Source organism: Hemibagrus wyckioides, linkage group LG18 (assembly GCF_019097595.1).
Source record: "Hemibagrus wyckioides isolate EC202008001 linkage group LG18, SWU_Hwy_1.0, whole genome shotgun sequence".
Classification (NCBI taxonomy): domain Eukaryota; kingdom Metazoa; phylum Chordata; class Actinopteri; order Siluriformes; family Bagridae; genus Hemibagrus; species Hemibagrus wyckioides.
In genome coordinates, this window is record NC_080727.1 from 7077956 (window position 1) to 7105581 (window position 27626).

The 27626-nt window shown below is 39.6% G+C and overlaps 1 protein-coding gene across 1 annotated transcript; it reads left to right on the forward strand.

The window, feature by feature from the left end:
* Positions 1-16928: 16928 nt before the first annotated feature.
* On the forward strand, positions 16929-27558 carry LOC131368754 (torsin-1A-like). Its single transcript, XM_058414848.1, has 5 exons — positions 16929-17274; positions 21765-22030; positions 22772-22947; positions 23564-23691; positions 25576-27558. The coding sequence occupies exons 1-5, from the start codon at positions 17070-17072 to the stop codon at positions 25818-25820; spliced, it is 1020 nt and encodes a 339-aa protein (XP_058270831.1). The 5' UTR covers positions 16929-17069; the 3' UTR covers positions 25821-27558.
* The last annotated feature ends 68 nt before the right edge of the window (positions 27559-27626 follow it).

Genomic DNA, 27626 nt, shown 5'->3' on the forward strand with positions numbered 1-27626 from the left:
ACCGTAATTTTTGCTGTCCTAATATGTAAAAAATACACATTGTTACTGTGGAAATAGAAAAGTTTGGTAAAATTAACGATGATAAAATTAACATTTTTAAGTTGAGAATGAGTTATAGAGATCTTTTCAAAAGTCTTGCATTGTATGAAATCTTTTTAAGTGGTAGGCATCTACAAGGCATAATTAGTCAGCTGACTTTACAATATGGATTGTATATGATTTCACCGAAGATCAACTCAAAAAAACTCTGTCCATTAAACAAACACACACATCTATACCTGCTGTTATCACCACTCAGTGAAACTATGATGGATTTATTAACCTGCAGGCATGAATTGATAAAAGAGGCCAAAATATGAGGGAACAAATTAGTAAAATGTGTCGAAATATTCATAGGTTGTGAGAATGAATTCTTAATTTGTGATATGGTTTTTATTTTACATTTCTAGCATTAGATAGACACCTATCCACTTATCCAGCAGGATTTCTAATCCCAACCTTCCCACCAATAGTCCAGCATCTTAAGCAATTAAGCACTACCACTTCCCACTTTATTACCTGCATGTCATGTGTGGCGTTCTGTACCATACAGCACTAAACTATAAATGCAGTATTGTGTTGTTCTCTGACCTTAACCTTGCTGGCATTCTTCTTGGTGAGTTGCTTCTCACTAGCAGCAGGAATCAGAATGTCACATTCAGCCTCCAAGATGCTGCCTTTGTAGGGGGTGGCCTTGGGAAAGCTGACAATTGTACCGTTTGCCAAGAAAATCGACAAGAGAAATGAAAAATAGAAAGAGGATACACTCATATTGCTGAACTTATATAGGACATCTGTACAGAAGAGGACTTGGTGACATGTGGACATTCCTTCTGCCAATAAACTACAAACAATTCTCTTTTTATACACAAAAAAATTCCAAATCCAATTCCAGTCTTTGCATGTGGTTGCCAGATTTGATATTCAGTATATTTGCTCCAGTATCTTATCCTAGCAGATCAGGGAGCATGGATACACCATGCAAGGAGACATCCAATGTGATGTTGATGAGAACCTGTGGCATGATCGTCAGGAATGAATGGACTAAATGTGTTCTGAGTATTTCATCTCTATTTTGTACATTTTTTCAACCCACAGTTGTCTGTTTTTGTATTTTGTTGTCAGATGTGTAATTGATTGAATAAGTATATTAATGTGACCACAAGTTGTAGTGTCTGGTGGAAATATTTGCTTTTGTTGCACATGTTTAAAGTTTTGTCGATGTTGGAGCATTTTCAAACAAATTTATTTTGGCCAGTGAGCTTCACTTTCAGCCTGTGTGTTGACTGGTCTGAAAATGTGAAGTCTGAGTGGACAAATGTATTTAAGCAAATGAAAATGTAAACACACATTTTATTCAAGTGTAGCCTGGTGTACATGAACAATGTTGTGACTCAAACATTAATAACATTCTTTCTTCCTTTTCCTTGTTGTTTTGTTTCTTTAAATAAAGTTCAGGGGTTTTATATAGTTTGGGTGATACGATAAGTTCGGGCATCAGGTGTGCTTTTAATTAGTTAATACAGTTCGGTTTGTGGTGGACTGAGCTCGGTCATCGCGGGAAAGTGGATGATTAGCCAGAGACTGAGACTCTGGGACCTCGCTAGATTTCCTCATCTAGTTAAGTTTCCTGAGACACACTATTTCTGCTGACGACGTGGGAGAAGCTTTCTCACCCATCGCCTCATCTGCTCTACTCTCTCTGGTTCCTCACAGAGCACCCAAGTAACCTGGAAAGATTGCTACGGTTCGTGAGTACTTTGTTTATATTTGCTCATTAGAGTGAAGGGGCATTTTGTTTAACGCCACAATGCTCCCAAGCACCGTACAGGCCTTCAACAAAGGGGGTTTGTTTTTGGTTTCTTTATTTTCTTGCAGGCTAAGGTGGACATTGAGTCTGGGCCCAGTGAACATTACATTGGTACATTACAACGGTATTGCATTGGTAAATACACACTCTGTAAATACATGTGTTGAACTTTGAGTGAATATTAACCAAGTGAACTTGTTTTTTTTTGTTTGCCGTAGGGCGAAGTTTGTTAGTTAGCTTATTTACTTCTTAGAAAGTTTAGCTGGTTTACACATCGGTACACTTAAGAGCCAATCTATATCTTTATAGGTTTGCAATTTGCTGAATTGTAGTTTTGTTTTTCTATCGGAGTGATATAATACACGCACCTGCACAATTTTGGAAAATGTAATGTTACTTTAATTTCTTTCATATTGATGTAAGAGGACTACAAAGGTAATCTGGTTACTTGAGGAGTGTTTTTGTGTTTCTGTTTCCTTTCATATTTATCTAAATCTCACGTCTATTTGGACTAAAGGAGAATTAAAGGATCCATTTTATTTATATCTCGATCTTGTCTGTTTAATTCTAGTTTAAAGAGAAATCTGCCCATAGAACTAGTAGAATCTAATTGAGTGTGTAAAATTATTTTACGAACCCAGAGCTCTCTTCTTCTGTTAAGAGATGAGTGCTACATATAAATTGGAGGCACCGCTGGGATCCTTTTTTCTTTCTTTTGGCCAGATACATATGTTTAGTGGGATATTGAGGAACAGTTTGTGCAGTATGGCTGATCCCTCTGAAACTTTGATTGCTGAGTTGCTTGAGTGGTGTGTGGAGTCATGGGTTGACCCCTCGCGTGGTTTAGTCCTTATTGGTGTACCGAGTGGCACTGAGGTAGCAGAAATTGAAGATGCTGCTCAGACAGTGAAAGCCTTTGGAAGGGTGTGTGTGAGGGCTGAGAAATATCACTCAGAGCTGGATTGTAATTTAGTGCTATGTGAGTGCCGTCAACCTTTGGATCCTGATCACACTCCCTCTGAGATCCCTCTGAGGTTCAGGCTAGAGAGAGAAAACCGAGTCAACACCCTCCGAACTACAAGAATTAAAAGCAGACATAAAAGCTTTGCATACCCGGTTTGGGGAATTAACAAAAAAAGTGGAAAGGAGAACATGAGCAAAAGACTGGAACTCCTAAGAATAGCTCCAGTTCAGTAGTGGGGAGTGATGTCGACGCTTTGCAGAAACGGGTGTCTCAACTTCAAGAACAAGTTCGTGTATTGACCATTTCACAGGGAACTTCAGTGATCAAAGAGCGACGAATGAAGGAGGGTAAGGGTCATTTGAGTCAAAATCGTAGGTCTCAGTCCTCGAATAGTTCCTCTGAGTTTTTTTGTTACCGATGTGGTGAGGATGGTCACTTTGCCACCAAGTGCACCTCTCCAGAAAATTCAACTAAGGTCATTCAGAAACTGATCCGTGCACTTCATAAGAGTAAAGGTGACAAAGAGCCAGAAGGGGAGTCCTCTGCCTCTGTGGAGAATTGTTCTGTCAGACGAGGAGCAGTAGACTCTAGGAAGCCCAACTCCATACCAGAAGGGTTGGTTGGCCCATCTCCTTTTGCTGATGTGACTATTGAGAGTCAGCCATGCAAAGCCCTCCTGGACAGTGGCTCTCATGTCACAATTGTCTTTGAGAGCTGGTATAAGCAGCATATTCCTCACATTCCAATTCTGCCACTTACTAACCTTGCTATATGGGGTCTTAGTGATTCTACTTACCCTTATAAGGGATTTGTATCAGTTGATGTGGCATTCTCTATCAAAGAGGGGGCAGAGAAGGAGAGGGTCTCACTGTTGGCACTGGTGTGTCCAGATCCCAAGAGCCCTGATTCTGTTCCAGTTATTCTGGGCACCAATACTCCCAAACTTCGAGTTCTGCTGGCTCAGTGTAAAGACTTAGACAATGGTGGCGTTATTAGAGCTCTAAGAATCTCATCTTATGATTTGGAAACCCGAGAACAGTTCCTGCCATCCGGCTCAGTAGCCCAAGAGGATGCTGTAGGATTGGTGAGGTGACTGGGCCAGGGACCATTGGCCATTCCTCCTCGTAGCACTAGCTATGCGGTTTGTCAAGTGAAACAAATCCAGCCGTTAGGCAATAATGTTCTGATAGTGGAGACTTCAGAAGATAGCAAGCTTGCGGCAGGGGTGTTGGTGCCTTCCCTGGTTATGGTCTAGATGTAAATAACTTCATGTTGCCATTGCGAAATGAGTCTCAAAAGGAAACTGCCATTCCAGCTGGTACTCTTCTGGCCCATATACTGTGGACATAGCCACTGTACCACGGACATTGAAATCCCCACAGACAGTTATGGATCCTGCAACGTTTAACTTTGGAAATTCACCCATCCCCAAGGTGTGGAAAGCACGCCTGAATAAAAAACTGTCAGAGAGAGCCAGTGTTTTCTCTCTGGAAGAATGGGATGTGGGGTTAGCCAAGAATGTTGAACACCACATAAGGCTGAGTGACTATAGACCATTCTGAGAGCGGTCCCGGCGGATCGTGCCGGCTGACATTGACGATGTTCATCGTCATCTACAAGAGCTTTTAGCGGCTGGGATAATTAAAGAATCTCGTAGCCCTTATGCTTCCCCAATTGTTATCGTCAGAAAGAAAAATGGGCGCGTGCGTATGTGTATTGATTATCACACATTAAACTCCAGAACCATCCCAGATCAATACACCATGCCACATATTGATGATGCCCTTGATTGTCTGACAGGAAGCAGATGGTTTTTCGTTCTTGATTTGAGGAGCGGGTATTATCAAATCACGATGTCAGAGAAGGATAAGGAAAAGACTGCGTTCATTTGCCCACTTGGCTTTTATCAATTTGAGCGAATGCCGCAGGGGGTTACTGGAGCCCCTGCAACATTCCAGCGGCTCATGGAGGCCACAGTGGGAGACATGAACTTGTTGCAATGTCTGGTGTAATTAGATGACCTCATTGTGTTCAGAAAGACACTTGAGTAGCACGAGGAGCGCCTCCTAAAGGTGTTGGATAGGTTGGAGGAAAGTGGTCTTAAAGTATCACTTGAAAAGTGTCAGTTCTGTCAAGCACAGGTAAAATATGTAGGCCACATTGTGTCAGCTGACAGGATCTCGACTGACCCTGAGAAGGTCAGAGCAGTTTTGAATTGGAAGAAACCTACCAACCTCAAGTCTTTATGGTCCTTTCTTGGTGTCTGCGGGTATTATCACTGTTTTATTGCTAATTATTCTTCCATCGTCAGACCATTGACCGAGTTGACCAAAGGTTACTCTCCAGCTCAAAAGAAAGGGAAACCTGGTGCCCTTGACAAGCATCACTACTTCAGGAAGTCAGATTCTTTTGGTAGTCGTTGGGATCATGCTTGTGATGAGTCTTTTACTAAAATCATTCATTGCCTCACAAACGCTCCAGTGTTAGCTTTTTCTGACCCGAGCAGGCCCTACATACTGCATGTGGACGCGAGTCTAGAGGGGTTGGGAGCAGTTCTTAACCAAGAGTACCCAGAGGGACTCCGTCCTGTAGCATTTGCCAGTCGAAAATTAAGTCGTTCAGAGCGCAATTATACCATACATCAGCTTGAGTTTCTCGCCTTGAAATGGGCCATAGTAGATAAGTTCCACGATTATCTCTATGGCGCCAAATTTATGGTGAAAACTAATAATAATCCCCTCACATACGTTCTGACAACAGCAAAGCTCAATGCTACTGGCCATCAATGGTTAGCCGCATTAACTACCTATGACTTCAGTATTCAGCACAGACCTGGCAAGAGCAATGTAGATGCAGATCTGTTATCCAGGCATGCACAAGAATCCCAGGAGGAATGGGAGGACATACCACAATCCGGCGTAAAGGCTGTTTGTCGTAGGGTTGATGTTACTGAGATCATCAATGTTTCTGCCAGGTTTATTGATCAGTTAGGTGCTCCTCCTGAGGCGATCCCTAATGTTTTTTCTTTTCCCTCTTTACTTGAAATGGGTCCCCTGGAGCAGTTAAGTCGGGAAGACTGGATTGAAGCTCAGAAGACCGATCCAGCCATTGGTCTGGTGTTGAAAGTAATGGAGACTGAAACGCCCATTTCGGATTTAAAAACATCTTGAGGTGTCTGTACTTCAGAGGGAGAGCCCTAAGATTCAGATAAAGGATGGACTTTTATATCGAGTTGTGCAGAGATCACACGAAAGCGTGTATCAGTTGGTCCTGCCTTCCAAATACCGACCTATGGTCCTAAGAGCCATGCATGATGAAATAGGCCACTTTGGAGCTGAGCGTATTTTGGAGCTCATTAAAGACATGTTTTACTGGCCCCGAATGGCCTTTGAGATCGCTCAGTATGTTAAGAGGTGTGGCAGGTGTGTGGTTAGGAAAACCTTGCCTCAAAGGGTTGCGCCGTTGCAACATATAACAAGCAAGGGCCCTTTGGATTTAGTATGTATGGATTTTTTATCCATTGAGCCTGACGCGAAAGGGATCTCCAATGTGTTGGTTGTCACCGATCACTTCACGCGATATGCACAAGCCTTTACTACGAAAGAGCAAAAGGCTATGACAGTTGCAAAGGTGTTGTTTGAGAGGTTCTTTGTACATTACGGACTACCAGCCTGCATTCATTCTGACCAGGGCGTGACTTTGAAAGCAGAGTGATCAAAGAGCTGTTGGGAATGCTGGGTGTCCGCAAGTCAAGAACGTCTCTGTATCATCCGCAGGGGGATGCACAACCTGTTGGTGCAGGCATATAATTGCACCCAAAATGACGCCACTGGGTTTTCTCCATATTTCTTGATGTTTGGTCGAGAGGCAAGGTTGCCTGTTGATTTGTGCTTTGGCATATCCTCACATGGTGAAGATGAGGTGAAATACCACAAGTATGTAGACAAAATGAAGTGTGAGTTGCAGAGTGCATATCGGTTGGCAACCTTGGCAGCTACTAGGGACCATCAGAGGAACAAGAGGCTTTATGATGATAGGGTCAGGAACCAAACTCTCTAAGTTTGATTGATACTAATGATAAGTTTAATTATATGTTTATAATATAATGATAAGTTTGATTGATACTAATGATAGAGTACTAATATGTAACCTAGGGGTTACGGGCAAGAACAAACTAAAAGAGAGATGGAATCCTTTACCTTGGGAAACTCCAACTTACCTGTGTATTGGGTAAAGCCAGAACAGGGTCCAGGGGTTGTAAAGACCCTGCACCGTGATCACCTTCTGCCCATTGGGTACATGGTGAGGTTGCCGGTGATAAGCCAGGGACCAACTAATAGACTAAGACGAGTGACACGAGCATCTCAGGTGAAAAGGCTGGAAGAGCCAAATGAAAGGAGTCAGTTACCGAGTGCACAAAATATTTGTGAGGGCTGGTCCTCTGAATCGGAGGATGAAGGCCTTTCTACTTTGCCACAGTTTACTTTTGAGCATGCAGAGTTGAGAGACAGATTGTCAAAACCTAGGGATATCTTGCCTGTGCAAGACAAAACTGCTCAGGTTGATGATAACCAGGTTCCAGATGTACCTGAAGAAGACAGCCAGGATGAATTAGTTCAGAGAGAAGCAGCAGAAACTCCTTCATCCCTTGTCCATGACCCTGGGGTGGACCCAGGACTAGAAGGGGGAGACGTCCTTTCTTCTAGTACTGCGGATGGGGATGAGGAATCTGTTTGTGAATGTAGAGTGCAGAGGAAAGTAAAACCTGTCATCCACCTTAGTTATGATGAGCCAGGAAACCCGACAGATCATTGATTAATGATCAAGAATGTGCGGATCCTGAAAAGATTTCTAAGGAAATTTCTTGTTTCTACAGTAACTTATACTCCTCCTCTTATTCACATACAGATGCTGATGCTTTCTTTGTTCACGTTAAGGACTGGATCCCAACAGTAAATGAGAGTTTTACAAATATTTGTGATGCAGATATTAATATGGAGGAGGTGGAAAAAGCAATGAATTATTTATCATTAGACAAATCGCCTGGTTCAGATGGATTGACGAGTAACTTCTATAGGCATTTTTGGATATATATTAAAGACCTTGTTTTTCATATGTTGAAAGAAATATCTGAATCCCATATTCTTCCAACTACTATGAAGCAAGGGATTATCACTCTCATCCCTAAACCTGGAAAAAATCCTAAATTAATAGACAATCTTAGGCCCATAACTCTGCTTAATAATGACTATAAAATTTTAACTCGTTTATGCTAACAGATTAAAAATTCGCGTTTCACAGATTATTTCAGAGACACTGTCAGGTTTTTTGAAAGGCCGCTCAATTCACAATAATATACGACTTGTGCTTGACTTACTGGATTATAATTATTTAATTGAAGATTGTTTCATTTTACTTCTAGATTTTTTAAGGCTTTTGACATGATTGAACACAAATTTATGTTTCGTACTTTAGAATTATTTGGTTTTGGAGAAAACTTTATTAATCTAGTTAAATTAATTTATAAAGACACAAATAGCAGGACTAAAAGCCCTTGACATTGAGTGTATTAATGGTATGATAAAGACAAATTGGCTAAAATCCTTTGTGAAAAATGAAAATAGTTTTTGGTTTCATATCCCTAGCCAAATATTTATGAAAGGTTTTTTTTTAATTATTGTACATTATGATTTAATTATTATTCAGTTTAGCATGCTGAATTTAACTTTCACAGATTTTCGACTACTGAAGCCTCAAAAATCTCGTAAGGCCATGGCAGTTTTCCATACCATGTAATCTATAGGTTGTGTGTCAACTGACAGTGTTTTTTTTTAATGTTACAGATAAGTAAATGTCCAGTGCAGGCCTGTGGACACATCACGTTTTTTCAGATTATCCCACTCAAGTTATGGAGGAGAATTTGCTATGTAAATATCTCAGTATATTATATCTGAAATATCTCACCTAAACTGTTTACCCATTGCTTAAATTTTACTGCTATATATTATACTATATTGCCAAAAGTATTCGCTCACCCATCCAAATAATCAGAATCAGGCGTTCCAATCACTTCCATGGCCACAGGTGTATAAAATCAAGCACCTAGGCATGCAGACTGTTTTTACAAACATTTGTGAAAGAATGGGTCGCTCTCAGGAGCTCAGTGAATTCCAGCGTGGAACTGTGATAGGATGCCACCTGTGCAACAAATCCAGTCGTGAAATTTCCTCGCTCCTAAATATTCCACAGTCAACTGTCAGCTGTATTATAAGAACGTGGAAGTGTTTGGGAACGACAGCAACTCAGCCACGAAGTGGTAGGCCACGTAAACTGACGGAGCGGGGTCAGCGGATGCTGAGGCGCATTGTGCGAAGAGGTCACCAACTTTCTGCAGAGTCAATCGCTACAGACCTCCAAACTTCATGTGGCCTTCAGATTCGCTCAAGAACAGTGTGCAGAGAGCTTCATGGAATGGGTTTCCATGGCCGAGCAGCTGCATCCAAGCCATACATCACCAAGTGCAATGCAAAGCGTCGGATGCAGTGGTGTAAAGCACGCCGCCACTGGACTCTAGAGCAGTGGAGACGCGTTCTCTGGAGTGACGAATCGCGCTTCTCCATCTGGCAATCTGATGGACGAGTCTGGGTTTGGCGGTTGCCAGGAGAACAGTACTTGTCTGACTGCATTGTGCCAAGTGTAAAGTTTGGTGGAGGGGGGATTATGGTGTGGGGTTGTTTTTCAGGAGCTGGGCTTGGCCCCTTAGTTCCAGTGAAAGGAACTCTGAATGCTTCAGCATACCAAGACATTTTGGACAATTCCATGCTCCCAACTTTGTGGGAACAGTTTGGAGCTGGCCCCTTCCTCTTCCAACATGACTGTGCACCAGTGCACAAAGCAAGGTCCATAAAGACATGGATGACAGAGTCTGGTGTGGATGAACTTGACTGGCCTGCACCTGAGTCCTGACCTCAACCCGATAGAACACCTTTGGGATGAATTAGAGCGGAGACTGAGAGCCAGGCCTTCTCGTCCAACATCAGTGTGTGACCTCACAAATGCGCTTCTGGAAGAATGGTCAAAAATTCCCATAAACACACTCCTAAACCTTGTGGACAGCCTTCCCAGAAGAGTTGAAGCTGTTATAGCTGCAAAGGGTGGACCGACGTCATATTGAACCCTATGGATTAGGAATGGGATGTCACTTAAGTTCATATGCGAGTCAAGGCAGGTGAGCGAATACTTTTGGCAATATAGTGTATGTAGACTGTTAAGAAGCTCAAAGCTCAAAAAAAATAAAGAAAATATAGATATGTTGCATATAGCGCTTGTATTCTTGCAAAGTTATATGTATATTTTATATTTAAATATTTGATGTTTAAATATTATTTTTCTCTTTTGTTTACAGTTTAATATTTTGCTATTTTATAATTTGTCCCTTGTATTTGTTAGGGTACATGTCATCTATTATTTGAATTGTATTTGCACATTATTCAGCTGCTGCTATACGTACTGTATTGTCTCTTTGCACTGTCTTTTGTCTTGCAGTGTTTGCACCAAGATGTACCTTATGTAGCTAGGACAGCTTACTTTCTGTCCTTAGCTCTGTGTTTTGTATTATTATATGTTGTTGTTGTGGTGTTTATGTAGCACCAGGGTCCTGGAGAAATGTTGTCTCATTTCACTGTGTACTGCATCAGCTATATGTGGTCAAAAGGACAATAAAAGCTTCTTGACTTGACTTGATTTGAATGTATTCTTTGTTTAATCATTATTTGTAAGTTTTAGGAGGATATTGCATATTTAGGTGTGCTTTTTTCTTCCTTCCCCTTCTTCCCCATTTTTTTCCTTTCTTCCCCACCCGAAACAGACTATTGTTCCCACAGACATACACACTCGTTTGTCTGGCGTCCTACACACACACACATATGAACGGAACACAGTTTTTAATTTTTTTTATGTTAAATAAATGATTAAAATAAAAAGAAGTTGAAATGTTTCACTTCTGCAACTTTTCATGTATGCATTTAAACTCCTGAGCGGTTATAGACTTGGAGGAAACAACGTGCTGCCCGCTGTGATGACCAGGAACATGGTGAGATTCTAAACTCTTTACACTCCAAGAAGCAATCTATTTTTTTGTGTTCTAAAGATTGTAATTTTTTTTTTTGGCACTTTTGCTTTTTTGGACAGTGGCAGTAAAAACACAGTGGGGAGAGATGGGATGATTTGCAGCAAAGGGCCTGAGCTGGAACTGAAGCTTGACTCCCTGAATCACAGTATGTGGTACGTGTTCTACCAGGTGAGGCGCTTGAGATGGTTGAGATGATTTTACTTTCAATTAAGGCAATATATTTCTTACTGTCTGTGTTGCTGTCATCTGCCAGCAGTTGTTCTTGAAATGGACCTCATCAATCTCTTTCCTGTTCTACAAATCCCCCCTTTTGATCAGACGCTGGTCTTGCCGGGATAAATATTGGTAAGTGGTTGTACATTTGACTAGTTACTGGTCAGTGTTGTAGTAAATTTGATTATTGACAACTGTGTTTAGACTTCATGTCAACAGACATAAAATAAATGCTTATGATGACTTATATGAAATATTTCTGAAATAAGAACTTTCTCCCTGAGACCATCGGTTATTAAAAAATAACCTGCAAAACTATAATTATATAATTAATTAATAAATGTTGCCTTCATTAATGTATAATTCATTGGAGCAAAGTTTAACATATTTGAACCACTTATTGAACAACAAGAAGGCTGTTTATCTCTCTGTAGGCATCATGCTCAAACACTGCAGCAATCTAACATGTGCTTTGTGTATCAGAGGATCAGATGAGCCCACAGTGGACAACATGCAAGTCCTCAAGCTGAACTAGTGACAGTACATGCTGTAGCTTCCAGTTTCTCGAACATCATGTCTAATTCTATCCCATGTCTTCACACAAGTCTGGACTCAGTGACTTATTCCTCTTGTTCAACCAGGGCAAGTAAGCCCTGATACATAATGTTTGTTTATTTCACCATGGATTATCCAATCATATGGACATGTGCTGTTTTTTCAAGATTTCATTACTAATTTGTGAGTATTGGACAAGGTATTTGATCAATTCAAACTGTTTTTAACACTGAATATGTACATGTTTTCTTGCTTTAGTCTGACTGATATTTTTGTGCCTTGGTTTACAATGGACCTTATTCACTTAGTAATTTATCATAAGTTGTTGACAGTAAAATCTAGGCAAACCAACTGTAATGCATTACTGTGTTTTTTTACAGGTAAAATTCTGGCTAAATTGGAACTTTACAATAAAATATCATAATACGATAAACGGTTGTGTTGTGGTTTTTATCTGAGAAACGCTGTAATTAGGTTTACAGTATATTTGTTATTTTTTAACTAGTTTGTTGTAAATTAAACAGTTCTCAACTGTGAAATCTGCGGTTGCTAATAAAGCATACCGTAAAGTGGTGAACAGTGTCACCGTACAATTTACGGTAAAATTCTGGCAACCCAGCTGCCAGTATTTTACCGTAAAATATACAGATTTTTTTTTTTTTTTTACAGTGTAAGCCCCTCAGTTATGGAACAGCCTTCCAATTAGTGTTCGGGACTCAGACACAGTCCAGGCTGAAAACACATTTGTTTAGTCAAGTTTTCACCTGGCATACAGAACACTGTTTAATCTGTTGATACAAAATAAATAATAAATTAAAAACAAAACAAACAAACAAAAAAAACAGTACTCTAGCTACATGAAAATAAGTAAAAACATAAAAGCCACTGCTGGTAGTAGCTTGTGTGGCATGTTTCTTTTACAATTTATATTAAAAGCAAAATATATTATATTATTGTTCTTCTGAAATCTGGACATCCATCTGCATTGCTAGCATGAACATTCTTATGCTGATAATAATTATAATATCTGTAAGGAGGAGGTGGATGCAGACGGGGAAGAATCTATAGGCAGGGAGTTTAATAATAGAACTCACAAATATACAAACCGAAATGGAAGACAAAAACGAGTAGATGCAAATCCAAATACCAGAGAGGATAGTCAAGAAGGCAATGGCAAACAATGGAAACAAAAGAAGGCTTGGTATGCTGTTATACCTGGCAGACGTGCTTGACATGGGTTTGCAGTATATGAATATGCCGTCTTTATAGACAATCATGCAGTGGTTCAATAAGTCCCAGAAGATTTTGTTTACACAGTATTGAAAAACTGCTGGTGCTGGTGGCCCCTAGTGATAAAGAAGACGATTTTCCACTCATCCCACTCTCGAATCTGGATGAGATTGTACACACTCCTTAGGTCTGGTTTAGTAAAGATGTCTCCACAAGATCTTAGTAAAGTACTAAGTACAGAACTCCACAAAGAAAAATCCTGCTGCAGTGGAAGCAGTAGAGGGGCGTATAAAATTGGCAGCTAGAGCCTCCTCAATATATTCCTCCATGGCCTTGGTCTCAGGGATGAAGGGGTAACTTCACTGCCCTATGCCTTTATGGCTAAAGTTAAAAAGGAAAACTACTAACCCGAGGAAAACTATTTATTGCCCAGTATGTATTGAAGAATAGACTGGTCTCGGGGTGGGAGGAGTCAGTGCTGACACTACTCTTCCCTCTGTACTGGACTGTACAATAAAACACACACTACACACAATACACTCCGGTTTATACAGAACTCTCAATACACTCCGGTTTATACAGAACTCTCAGTACACTCTGGTTTATACAGAACTCTCAATACACTCCGGTTTATACAGAACTCTCAATACACTCCGGTTTATACAGAACTCTCAATACACTCCGGTTTATACAGAACTCTCAATACACTCCGGTTTATACAGAACTCTCAACACACTCTGGTTTATACAGAACTCTCAATACACTCCGGTTTATACAGAACTCTCAATACACTCCGGTTTATACAGAACTCTCAACACACTCTGGTTTATACAGAACTCTCAATACACTCCGGTTTATACAGAACTCTCAACACACTCCGGTTTATACAGAACTCTCAATACACTCTGGTTTATACAGAACTCTCAGTACACTCTGGTTTATACAGAACTCTCAATACACTCCGGTTTATACAGAACTCTCAATACACTCTGGTTTATACAGAACTCTCAGTACACTCTGGTTTATACAGAACTCTCAATACACTCTGGTTTATACAGAACTCTCAATACACTCCGGTTTATACAGAACTCTCAGTACATTCTGGTTTATACAGAACTCTCAATACACTCCGGTTTATACAGAACTCTCAATACACTCCGGTTTATACAGAACTCTCAATACACTCCGGTTTATACAGAACTCTCAATACACTCCGGTTTATACAGAACTCTCAATACACTCTGGTTTATACAGAACTCTCAGTACAGTCTGGTTTATACAGAACTCTCAGTACACTCTGGTTTATACAGAACTCTCAATACACTCTGGTTTATACAGAACTCTCAATACACTCCGGTTTATACAGAACTCTCAATACACTCCGGTTTATACAGAACTCTCAATACACTCTGGTTTATACAGAACTCTCAGTACACTCCGGTTTATACAGAACTCTCAATACACTCTGGTTTATACAGAACTCTCAGTACACTCTGGTTTATACAGAACTCTCAATACACTCCGGTTTATACAGAACTCTCAATACACTGAGATTTGCACAGAACTCATAAACATGCAGTTTTTGCACATAACAGTTTTTGCACATCGAATCGGTCTGTAACCTTAAACACTTGTCTTGCACATTACTTGTTTTTCATCTCATTCTCCATATTTATTCCTAAATCTCTGTATTTAGCATTTTTCTGATATATTTTCTTATATTGTTGTATTCTGCTATATTTTGTAATATTTTATATTTTGTTATTTGATATATTTTTGTTATATTCTATATTTTGTTATTTGATATATTTTTTGTTATATTTTGTACCCTAATTTGGGTATTTTAGTATTTTTGTTAAATTCCTTCCTATTTTATTATTACCTGTGTTTGTGGATACTCCTGGAAACTGTGAATTTCCCTTTGGGATGAATAAAGTATCTATCTATCTATCTATCTATCTATCTATCTATCTATCTATCTATCTATCTATCTATCTATCTATCTATCTATCTATCTATCTATCTATCTAGGACTGTTGCACATGCACATTGGCACAAGTAACTTATTATTATTAATAATATTATTGGCACAAGTAACTTATAAACTATTATTATTTTATGTAGCTTATTTCTGTATTTATATAGTTAATGTTTTAATATTTTAAGGTTTGTTTTGTGTTTTTATGTTTATTCATTGTATATGTTTGAATAGTTGTTTTATGTAGTTGTATAAAATATAATTAAAATAAATTTCTCAAATAAAAAATGTTGTTCTTACAATTAAAGCTTATTTGTATATGTAGTTTGTCTGTGTGGCAGTGGGGTTGTGGTTAAGCAGCAGCTGAGGACTAAAAGGTCCAGGTGCATTATAGATCCCCAGACTGTTATATACAATGAAGAGACACTTTACTCAGGCCTCCAGGGAATTCTGTTCCCGCTGTGATTTCAGTGTAAGAGACTGTTCTATAGCTGAAACTTGTTACACATAATAAATGTATTGAACTTTTTTTAGATAAACAGTAAAGCCTAGTGCTTAACTGATATGAGAAACCTAAAATAACAACACAAACTGCATTTTGTCTACAAATTAAACACAAACACATTCATAATAATAATAATAATAATAATAATAATAATAATCTGTCCAATCAGGATAATGTTCCTAAAGAGCTAGGTATTTACAGTTTTAATTGGAATATATTATGTTTAGTTCATGAAATCTAGTTTAGTTACAGAAAACTGAGCCAAAGCTATAATTATCAAATATATTTGAAGCAACACTTCAGAACCAGAATCAGCCGTGTACCTGTATCTCAATGACAAAGGACACATATTTGAGAATGATAAAATACACATCTGGGACAGAGCATACCAAAGGTTTGATAGAGAAGTGAATGAAGTCAAGTCAGCCATATATAACTGGGGCAGTGCATAGTGAAATGAAACAAGGTTTCTCCAGGCTTGAAATTATGGGATGAGGTAGCTCAGTGGTTAATGTGTTGACCTAATGATTGGAAGGTTGTAAGTTTGAATCCTGAAGCTGCTGTTGGGCCCTTAATCCTCAAATGTATAAAACAAGATAAATCTAAGTTGCTCTGGATAAGGTGTCTGTCAAATGCTGTAACAGTAAGTTGTCCTAGCCACATAAAGTGTATTGTGTGAAGTCATCTATATCCTGATGAAAAATCCTTGTGGTGGAGGTCTCAGGCATAAACTGTCTCCTATTTTTCATGGTGATCTTTCATCCACCCCCACGAAGATCAAGACCTCTTCACAGGTCCACCAGGAAAGCTATACCTAAGGAGCCATCCACTCTCACGTTCTCTGATCATTACTCCTAATATTTCAGTACTCTCTCTCCCTGCTCTCCTTCTATGGGGTCGTTACATCAGAACGATTTCCTAACTCCCCTTGTTCCCTTAAAGCAGGGGTGTCCAGTCTTATCTGCAAAGGGCCGCCGTGGGTGCAGGTTTTTATACCAATCAAGCAGGAACCACACCTGATTCCACCTGCTTAATCACTTGATATTGGCTTTCACTAGACTTGGTTGGTATAAAAACCTGCACTCACACTAGCCGCACCTGGGTATGTTTGGACACCACTGCCTTAAGGCTATCCAGGGAGGGGAGGGAATCCTTGACACTGAAGGATGCAAGTTTGTGGAATCCTGCCAACTTCCCTCAGACTGAGGAAGCTGATCAGATGAGTAGGGAATCGTTTTGATATATCTAGAAAGAAGTCCAGCTGACATGAATCAACTTCCAGATAACTGCGCCTGGATGACTGAGAATCTTCACAGACAAGTATATTTGACTGGCGATTGAACCTCTTATAATAAGACACTGAAGTCTTGAGGAACTTTGAAGTATATAATTATGTAAACTATCGAACAAAGAACGCAAAATATACCTTTTGATAGTATAAAATACGCAATGATAACAACAAAGGTGCATGAAAAAAAAAAACCGAACGTCACGATTTCGCGCATGCGCACTAAAGGGGAAACAGGTGCGCTGAATTCTCTGGCACACCTGTATACCGTACAGACCAGAGAAGACATCATTGTAAGAATCGAGGATCACTCTAAACCACGCTGAATCAATACTGGTCTCGCAAAAAAAAACAAGATGCAGCCAAGATGGATCCTAGTTCCACTTCTCTGCGCAGGATGGAGTTTAATGATCATGACCGCGGAAGCATTAGACCCAGTCTCGACCAGCCTGGGTGTTGGTGTTGCATCTGCCTTAACCGGATTTCTAGCTCGGTTTCCAGATGTGCTGTGTAACTATCAGGAGTGTTGCAGACCAGAGTGGATCTCTTACAACAAAACAGGTGTGTAAGTTATCTGTCAGGTAAAGGCACTTAGTTTATGTATGTACAGGAAGTTCTAGTATGGCATTCTTGTATTGGATGTCATGACTGCGAGTATTTATTATCACCTAAAATCATTACGTGTTTTCAAAACATGTCTTTAATCGCAAATCATTTATTGACATGGGCACAGTGAGGAAAACAAGTTCCCCTGTACAATGAAATTATTTCTTTGCTATCTACAGTGAATGTCTGAACAAGTGTACAATATTGACTTATGTGCAAAACAATATTACAGTAACATGTGCAAACTGAATGCAACTGTAGATAATAATAGCAGCAGAAGTAACATTAACAAATGGGCAAAATGAGAAGGAGCAATTTCTGTTTGCAAGCTGATTCTGTTTCCAAAACAATCTTTATGTATGAGTTCATTTACAATGAAAGAAACAGCCCCATTGGTGTTCAATTCAAATCAATTCAATTTTATTTGTATAGCACTTTTAACAATGAACTTTGTCTCAAAGCAGCTTTACAGAACATAAGAAACAAAAACATAGTGCAAAAAGTCCTAGATGTTAGACAAAATCATCCCTAGTGAGCAAGCCTGAGGCGACTGTGGCAAGGACAAAACTCCCTTAGATGGTATGAGGAAACCTTGAAGAACCAGACTCAAAAGGGAAACCAGTGTATGTAGAATGTTAGTGTGTGTATTAATTAGGAGGTTGTTGTCGTCCTCGAAGTCCAAATATGGTTGGTATCGTTGCTTTGAATACCCAAAACCCAGCTGGAGCTGGTCCATCTCTGGATGCCTCAGGATCCTCGCAGGGTTGGCCTGTCTCCTAGAGCTGGCACAATCTACAGATGCCTCGGGATGGGTTGAAAAAGGTACAGGTGGAAAGGATTTAGTGTAGCTGCCATTCATGATATTAGCAACACTAGATGATGTGCATTTAATCAGATGTACTGGAGTACAAGGTTATGGGATGTATTGAGTGTATGCCTAGCTAAAGAGATGTCTTTAATCTACTTTTAAACTTGGAGACTGTGTCTGAGCCCCGGACACTGTCAGGAAGGCTATTCCAAAGCTTAGGAGCTAAATATGAAAACATTCTAACCCCTTTTATAGACTTTGATATTCTGGGAACTACCAGAAGTCCAGAGTTTTGTGATCTTAAGGAGCGTGGTGTATTGTGACATTTTAGAAGATTGGTTAGATACGTGGGAGCTAAACCATTTAGTGCCTTGTACATAAGTAGTGCTAGTTTATAATCAATTCTAAACTTAACAGGTAGCCAGTGCAGGGATGATAATTGGGGTTATATGATCACATTTTCTTGACCTAGTAAGAACTCTGGCAGCTGCATTCTGCACTAACTGTCGCTTGTTTATTGAGGATGCAGGACATCCACCTAGTAATGCGTCACAATAGTCCAGTCTGGAGGTCATGAATGCATGAACCAACATTTCTGCATCGGATACAGATAAAATGTTCCTAATATTTGTAAGGTGGAAGAAGGTGGTTTTTGTAATATTGGACATATGATTTTCAAAGTTGCTGTCTAATATTACGCCCAGGTCTTTCGCTGTTGAGCTAGTAGTAATAGTACATCCTTCTAAATGCAAGCTGAATTGCGAGAGCTTCTGTGTACTGGTTTTTGGACCAGTAAGTAATATCTGTCTTATCTGGATTTAGTAATAGAAAATTATTGATCTTTTATCTACCAGTCTTTGATATCTTTGACACACACAGTTAATCTTAAAATTTAGATTTGATCTGCTTTTGATGAGATGTATAACTGGGTATCGTCAGCATAACAATGGAAACTAATCCCATGTTTTCTAATGTTATCCATGGGAAGCATGTATATTGAGAACAGCAGAAGTCCTAAAACTGATCCTTGTGGGACCCCGTATTTAACTGGCATTACACTGGACAGATCTTCATTTAAATCTACAAAATGGTATTGATCAGACACGTAGGATCTAAACCATTTTAATGCCTGTCCCTGAATACCTGTGTGATTTTGTAAGCGATCCCCAAGAATATTATGATCTATATAATGCACCAACATTATACACCAATGCAGCATTAACAAGTAAGACTAATATTGAGATACAGCCATGGTCCAAAGCTAAAAGCAAGTCATTTGTGATCTTTGTGATTGTGAACTAATGCAGTTTCTGTGCTATGATGGGGCCTGAAACCTGACTGAAATTCTTCAAGGATATTGTTTTACTGTAAGAAGGAGCATAGTTGAGCAGACACCACCTTTTCTAATATTTTAGATATAAACAAAAAGTAGGGTCTAATTTAGTTTTTTTTAAGAAGAGGCTTAATGACTGCCAAACATTAGAGATTTAGGGACGTGACCTAAATATAGCGAGGAATTAATGTTCTATCAGCTGTATGTATCACTACTTTTAGTAATCTAGTTGAAATTGGATCTAACAAACATGTTGATTTAGCCGTGGTGATATGTTTATACAGCTCTTCCTGTCCTATACCTGTAAAGCATTGTAGCTCTAGATGTGGAGCTTTAGTCTGGACTGGATCACGGGGTGCTGTCAGAGGTTAAACACCCAATATTTTGTTCCTGATACTATCATTTTTTTCAGTAAAGAAATTCATAGTCCTCACTACTAAACTGTGATGGAATACTCTCTCTAGATATCTGAGGTTTTGTTAGCCTAGCCACTGTACTAAATAAGAATCTGAGATTGTTCTGGTTTATTGCTATCAGTTTGCTCAGATGCTTGCAGCTTTTAGAGCCTGTCTATAGCCGGACATACTGTCTTGATACACAATTCTAAAAACCTTCTAATTTAGTTTTTCTCCACTTTCACTCAAGGTTACGGGATGCTCTCTTGAGGGCGGGGTGCAGGTGTGTTCTGCCTTACCAAAACCTGGCTTAATGCATCAAGACTATAATCTGAGATCATTTCATTAACAATAAGTGCTTTAGGTGCAAGGCATCTAATATTGAGAAGCCTTTAGATTTTAGAAATAGTTTTTGGTTGCTTATTTAGCCTTTTTCTGGTTTTGTGGTGATGAGGTTATTTCGAGAGCTTTTAACAAATTTATTCTTTGATTTCACTATTCTGGGAACACAGTTTCTATAGGATGAGCTTTGTGTGCACTTGTATCAGTATGGTGAGTTGAACGGTAGCTATTATAATTGTGATCTGAGGTATGACTTACCAGTCAGATTGTGCGTAGTGTCCTGGAAATGTTGTCTGAGAGGACTGCTGCACCAACTAGGGTGCAGGCCATCAGTATGGTAGAGCCTAGGACGCTCCCAGAAAACATTCTGTTATCAACAAAGGCACCATGACTGTAACCATTCATTAAAAGCCTACTGAACCTCTCAATTTCTTGCTGGAACGTGGGAAGTGGTCCTGACACAATGATCCTCGTCATGGGCAATGTGCTGCTACCTTCTCAACCAGGCTCCTGAAGTCCTTCTCTGTCTGCCTCAGCCTGGTGTCGTTGGTGTTGCATTTTATCTTGATAACGGGCGTTATTGTACAGGCTTTTGAACCTATAAGTACAACCATTCTGACTGGAGCTGGCATGGCCGCTTTGGGAAAGAAATTGTACAATTATTTAGTTGAGACATGTAATGAGCACTGGGTCGGCTTCAGACTGGTAAGCACAAACGCATGATGTTATATAATTGTGTGAGTGTAAATGTTTTTCATTTGCTGGAGGTTTTTTGGTTTGGCTAGCTTTAGCTTATCTGTTTGTTTGGGGTGCTCTGGGTAGTATAGATTTTCTTTCAGTTTACTCTTCTCTTTACAATTAGGAAACTATTCAGGATTAACACCTAAACTTCTACATCGATCGGCCTTAACATTAAAACCACTGATAGGTGAAGTGAAATTGAATAGTTCCCTAAAATAAGGTGGAATATATTTTGCTATAAGTAAAGAGTCAGTTCTCAGTGTTGGAAGCAGGAAAAAATGGGCAAGTGAAAGAATCTGAGTGACTTGAGGCTCATTGATGTGCTTGGGGTGTGAAGGCTAATCCATCTGGTCCAGTCTCGCAGATATACAGAACTAATATAGCACAAATAATGCAAGAGGCATCACTGTATCACTGTTTAAATCTGCAGTGACGGAGCTTAGAGTATAGGAGACATTTACAAAAGACATCATTTACTTAGTACACGCACAAGGTAAGTATGAAGATGAATCAACAACGACCATCTTTTTCTAGAATATTCCATAGATTCCATCAGGTGTAGCAACCATGTTTCTTTCCTTACCTTTACATTTACAGCACTTTGCACACTTGCTTTTCCAGCACGATGTACGTATGTATGTGTGTTTTTGAAGACTCTTTCAGGAAACACACTGATACTAGTTCACTCTGTCACAGTTCAAAGAATTTTCCATGAATTTAAAAGCAGATAGGAAAAAATAAGTGCTAGTTTTAGTATTTCAGGAAGAGGTAGATCATCTCATCTATTGTGGTGTTGCATAATGGCCCATTCTTCATTTGTTTTCAGGTCTTGAAGCAGATCTGCAGAGCAAGCTGTTTGGCCAGCATTTAGCATCTCGTGTCATCCTCAAAGCTGTGACCGGCTTTATGAACAATGAGAATCCGAAGAAGCCCCTCGTCCTCTCATTGCACGGTTGGACCGGCACAGGCAAAAACTTTGTCAGTCAGATAATCGCAAATAACATTTATCAGAATGGAATGAAGAGCAGATTTGTGCACTTGTTTGCTGCCACTGTACACTTCCCACATGAAGCTGAGCTGAAACTGTACAAGGTACTGCACGAGTTACATCCTTTAAATCTGACAGACAACACTATAAGCTACACTAGCCTGGATCACAGGCTTGCGGTGTTCTGAGGTTGAGGTCAGGACTCAAGTTCCTCCACACCAAACTCACTCATCCATGTCTTTATGGACCTTGCTTTGTGCACTGGTGTACAGTCATGTTGGAACAGGAAGGGGTCACCCACAAATTTGGAGCATGAAATTGTCCAAAATGTCTTGGTATGCTGAAGCCAAGGGGCCAAGACCAACCCCTGAAAAACTACCCCTTGTATTCAATGATTTGGAGGGTTGTCCCAAACCTTTGGCAATATCGTGTATAAGTAGACTAAAATGTGTTTGGAGTATCCAAAATGTACCGAATGGAACACCAGTAAAATGCACACTCTGACATAGCCTTATTTATCGATGTACATATTTACATATTTATCTGCACTTGTTCATTTGCACAATTTCTACTATTTGCACTTCTGGTAGATGTTAAACAGCATTTCGTTGCTATGTACCTGTACTTTGCAATGGCAATAAAGATCTATCTATCTATCTATCTATCTATCTATCTATCTATCTATCTATCTATCTATCTATCTATCTATCTATCTATCGCTTTCTAGGCACATGGTGATATAAAATGACCATTACCTTTCTTCTTACGATTAATCACAATATTCCTATTAATTAATCTCCAAATTTATAATCCATGTTTTTACTTCTTTTCACGTGTGTGTGTAGTCCCAACTGCAGCAGTGGATAAAGGGCAACGTTTCTGCCTGCCCACGGTCCATGTTCATATTTGATGAAATGGATCAGATGAACCCGGGCCTGATCGACAGCATCAAACCCTACGTAGATTATTATGAAACTCTAGACGGAGTCTCCTACCGCAAGGCCATCTTTATCTTTCTAAGGTCTCTAACATCATCATTGGGCAGTTAAATAATACATTTTGTTGTATATTTACATACAAATAATTACATTTGTTGTACATTTAATTACATAATATTTTAGTTTAATGTAATGACGTTATTGTTGGCTCCAGGGTCTGTATGGATTCAGGCAGAACAAACTCATGAACTCTTTATGCCAAGATTCATATTTTCCATGTTTATGGCATTTTAAACAGCATTTTTAATCGAGTATATGAGGGACACTGACCTGCACCAGAAAACTGTTAATTGTAATGTAAATTGCTTGAATTTCATCATCTTTATATTTTCCCATAGCACAGCTTGCTTTGAAAATCCATTCAGATCGGATTTCATGCTGTCTGTCAAATTAGCCTGTACACATACACTACTCTCTTGTCACCCAGTATCTAATGGGCTCAGATTTAGGTATCAGAACTGTTTTAAGATAAACATAAATGAGTACAGTATTGGTCCAATACCAGTAATGATATAAATGCATCCCTACAGTATGTATAATCAGATTTAGAAATGTTTAATGAAAATAAATTGTAAAATGATCTGTTATCAAATGGAACAGGTTTAATGCCCCCTTTATGTTTTTGTTTCTACTTCATAGTAACATCGGTGGTAAAGAAATCGTGCAGGTGGCACTGGATTTTTGGAAAGCGGGAAGGGCTCGAGAAGAGATTGAGCTGAAAGATTTGGAGAAAGCCGTGTCACTGTCTGTTTTTAACAACAAGAACAGTACGTAGAGCAGGATTCCTGAGTGACATAACACTAGCTTGTGAATTTTAACAAAGCCACAATAACCCATGGGCAGAAGTCCAAGAGGCTGTGACTATAAAGCTATATTCATACATACAGTGATTTTATTACTACAAGTCTCTGTATTAAGTCAGCAGGAGGGCGTTCCTGTTACTGGTCGTCAGTGATGAGCAGTGGCGGCCGGTCAATAGGGGGTGCTGGTCAGCCACCCCCTTAGTTAGCCAAAGAAGAATGCTTCTTTAACATGTTAACGATAATTATATATTAAAATAACGAAATAAAATCATTTAGTCGTACTATTCCACTGTTACTCATATCTTTTATTTAAAATAAAAAAAAATCGAAACTGTATTTAGTTCATTTGTGTGTGCAGGGCGCCGGACAAATGAGTGTGTATGTAGGTCTGTAAACTTTTGAAAAGCATGTGACTTGAGGCTGAGCTCTGATTGGCTTGTTTCAAATTGTCCCTGGGCTGCAGCACTCTGCACCCCAAACCCTCCCACTTTTGTTGTCAGCAAATCAATATTGGTTTTATCTATTTGGCCTCATGTGATTGGGCCATTCTCATCGAGTCTCATTACTGCTCAGCAGATTGTCAGTTAACCGGCAAGTACTGATTAATGTTGAAGCAAGCGAAATATCTCGAGATAAAAGAAAATTTGGTTATACCTTTACAAAAATACCCTTTCAGGTGTTCAGATGAGGAAAAGAATCAAGGAGCTTGGACCAGATCAATCCAATCTGCAAATGCAGCAGCAGTCAGTTGATAGCGTTTGAGCTAACACTTTTCCAGCACTTCTTATTGAATGCATGGGCCATGCTGTCAGTGGGAAAAGAGACTAGTGACTGAGATGACTGACTTTAATCAGAAGGTCATTGAGAAACTTGCAAGCCAGAAAGAAGGAGAGCAAAAGTTCTTTTCAAATAGTGCTAGTAAATCTACATCATATCATACGAGATGAAGGAGAAGCAGCGTGTGCTCGTTGCCACAGATCACGATGCCCTCTTCTGTCTTCACTCCCATTGCTAGTGGCTGCACCGAGTCGCTCCACATTTGCGTGAAGGTCATGCTGACAACGGTCTCACTGAGATCACCAGGTCTTACTGAAAAAAATGATCAGCAGTTGGGGATTAGCTTTGACAAAACTAGGAGTGTTTCTGTAGAAAAATTAAGTAAAAGTAACCCTCAGGAAAAAATACACAGAATTAAGAATAATAAAACACTAAATGAACATCACTGACATTAAATTAACTAATTAAAATCACAAAATTATCAGTTTAAAAATAGATTGTTAAACATGATTGAGTCATGTATTTCAGAACGTGCACACGAGTGCAAACAGCCATCCCGGTTTAACAAGTTAAAATTGTCTCAACTTTGAGGCATCGCCGAACACGCCCTTGCATCTCATCGCAAACTTGTCGCTCATATCACTGGAAGTCACCACCTTTCACAGAAAATGAATGATCTCCAGTCACTTTGTTGCTGTGAATCACTGTATGTGTGTGAAAGTAGCATTAGAGTATGCTCAGCAGTTTTATTTTTCATATTTTCATGCAATGTATCATAAACAGGAAAGTAAGTACAGATGCTCTTTATTCATTCGGAAGCCAGCATCATGTATCCCTATGCCGAATGCAATTGCTTTATAAGTGAAGGCAATTCAACAAACTTCTTTCGTTAGTGAGCGCTCTTTTAACACACTTAACTTTAACTTTACGAGATGATGCCTTTAAAAATACAGTTTATAGATGGATGCTGACCTGAAAGTGATGTAGAATTTTACTAAGTTTGTGTTTGAAAGCTTTAGGAGGAACAACACATTTAAGAACATTCCACTCTCTCTGTCTCTGTTTTTCTAGGTGGGTTTTGGCACACAAGCCTAATAGACAAGAACTTGGTGGACTTCTTTGTGCCCTTTCTCCCCCTGGAGCTCAAACACGTTGTGCAGTGCGGCCGAGCCGAGATGATCAGCAAGGGCCTGAAACCCAACGAAGAGGCTTTGGAGCAAATGGCACGTGACATGAGATATTTCCCTCATGACGAGCGTGTCTTTGCAGAGCGGGGCTGCAAGGTTATCTCCAGCAGGCTGAACTACTACATTTAAAAAAGACGGAGAGACTCAATGCTGTGTGTGCTGTCCCTGAAGAAGTGCAGTGGGTTCGGAGGGAACCGTATCTGCCGTATCCAAGCAGGAAGTCCACCTGATCACTACTCTGATGTCATTCATCACATGTAGAAGGAAGGAGCAGGGTTTTTTTAATTAATTGCAATGGTTTATAATATTTCTGTTTTTAACATGAATCACTGATAAATGATGCAGGCTTGACCTCTTGGAGATTCAAGTCTCATTATTAATCTGGTGACTGCATGAATATGTTGAACCTTAAATGGTCAAAATTGTCATGCACTATTAATGAACTATATACTTTTAGTTGTCTTCATTTTTATATGTACAGTGTATATATGTATAACATTTTTAATGTCAAAATCCTGCAATACCTGTGTTACCTGTAAGTGCTGCTTTGCATGTGTTCTCTCTCCCTTTTTGTTCTTTTGGTGTCTTGCTCTGTTGCCTCTGGCTCCCTGTGCTCTGCTGCAGGTGGACAAATGGACCAATCAAGAACAGGAATCCAACCATAGGGGGTGGAGCCTACTGTTTATAAGCAGCCTAAGAAGCACTGGAGGGGAGAAAACGGCTTTGTTAGACTTTAGTGGTTTCCCCATCTGTTGTTACCCCTGAAGTTGGTGGTGTGGAGAATGCCTATGCTGTTTCTGGGACTTCAGGTGCAAAGCAGGTTGAGGTCTGTGCCAAAGTGCACATTGCACGTCTCCAAATTGAGGCTCAAGAAAAGCCAGAGACACGTGAAACAGAGATAGAGTTTAAGTTGGCAGTGAGCAAGATGGAACTCGAGGTAGACCGGAAGGTTTGAATACGGCGAGTGGACTTGGTAGATCTCTTCAATGAATTGTACCTCCTGTAAGACCAATCCCAAGGCCATATTCCATTTATAACACTCAGGTTGTTTTTGAGTGCATAGCTATAGTCCTAAATTGGCCAAAAGATGTCTGGTCCTCCTTGCGTCATTGTAAGCTTGTAGGAAAATCTCAGGAAGTGAGCTCATCATTATCCCTGCAAGACAGTCTACAGTATGCGCAAGTAAAAGCTGCTATACTACATGCTTATGAGGTCTCTGAAGCCTACCAGCAAAGATTCAGTAATTTTAAGAAAGTGCCTACACAAACATTTGTAGAGGTTGCAAGAGAGAAGGAGACCTTGTTGGACAAATGGTGTGCTGCAAGTTAAGCTAATGATTTTGACTCTTTGTGGGAGCTGTTATTGCTTGAAGAATTTAAGAATGGTCTACCTGATCGTGTCGTGGTCTGCCTGATCTGAATGAGAGAGAGAGTAAGAAGGTGTTCTAACAGACCAAGATGGAACCCCTTTTAGTAAATGATCAACCGTCAAAGGTGTAGCCTAGTCTGTAACAGTAACCTGATGAGCTTGATCTTATTCTTTACTGGTGTTCATGAGCTTTTCTTAATCTAAACAGAAACCAGAGCTCAGGAGTGTGTGTGAGTCAGATTGGTGACGGGCGAGGCAGCAGACCCATCTTTTTTCTTCTTTTTTTTTTAACCCATATAAAACTTTTAATAACTTAAAGTTTCTAATTAAGGTTTTAATGATTCTAAGTCATTAATTTCTAATTCTATTTAATTGAGTTGGAATGTTATAGCTGATTATTTCACCAGACTGTACTTCTGCCGCTGTGTGAGACAACACAAACGTTTATTTATTGTAATAAAAACTCAGACTGTTTGTGCAGAATTTTGAACAAGCGTTATGTCATCATCTGCTCATTAGCGTTCCTGCTGGGTCAGTGGAACAGAAAAACAACCCGAAAGAGCAATG

Coding starts and splice junctions, on each gene's coding strand:
- LOC131368754 (XM_058414848.1), top strand. CDS start 17,070: ATGCAGCCAAGATGGATCCTAGTTCCACTTCTCTGCGCAGGATGGAGT. Junction 22,948..23,563: donor GCCATCTTTATCTTTCTAAG/GTCTCTAACATC, acceptor TCTACTTCATAG/TAACATCGGTGGTAAAGAAA. Junction 23,692..25,575: donor TGTTTTTAACAACAAGAACA/GTACGTAGAGCA, acceptor CTGTTTTTCTAG/GTGGGTTTTGGCACACAAGC.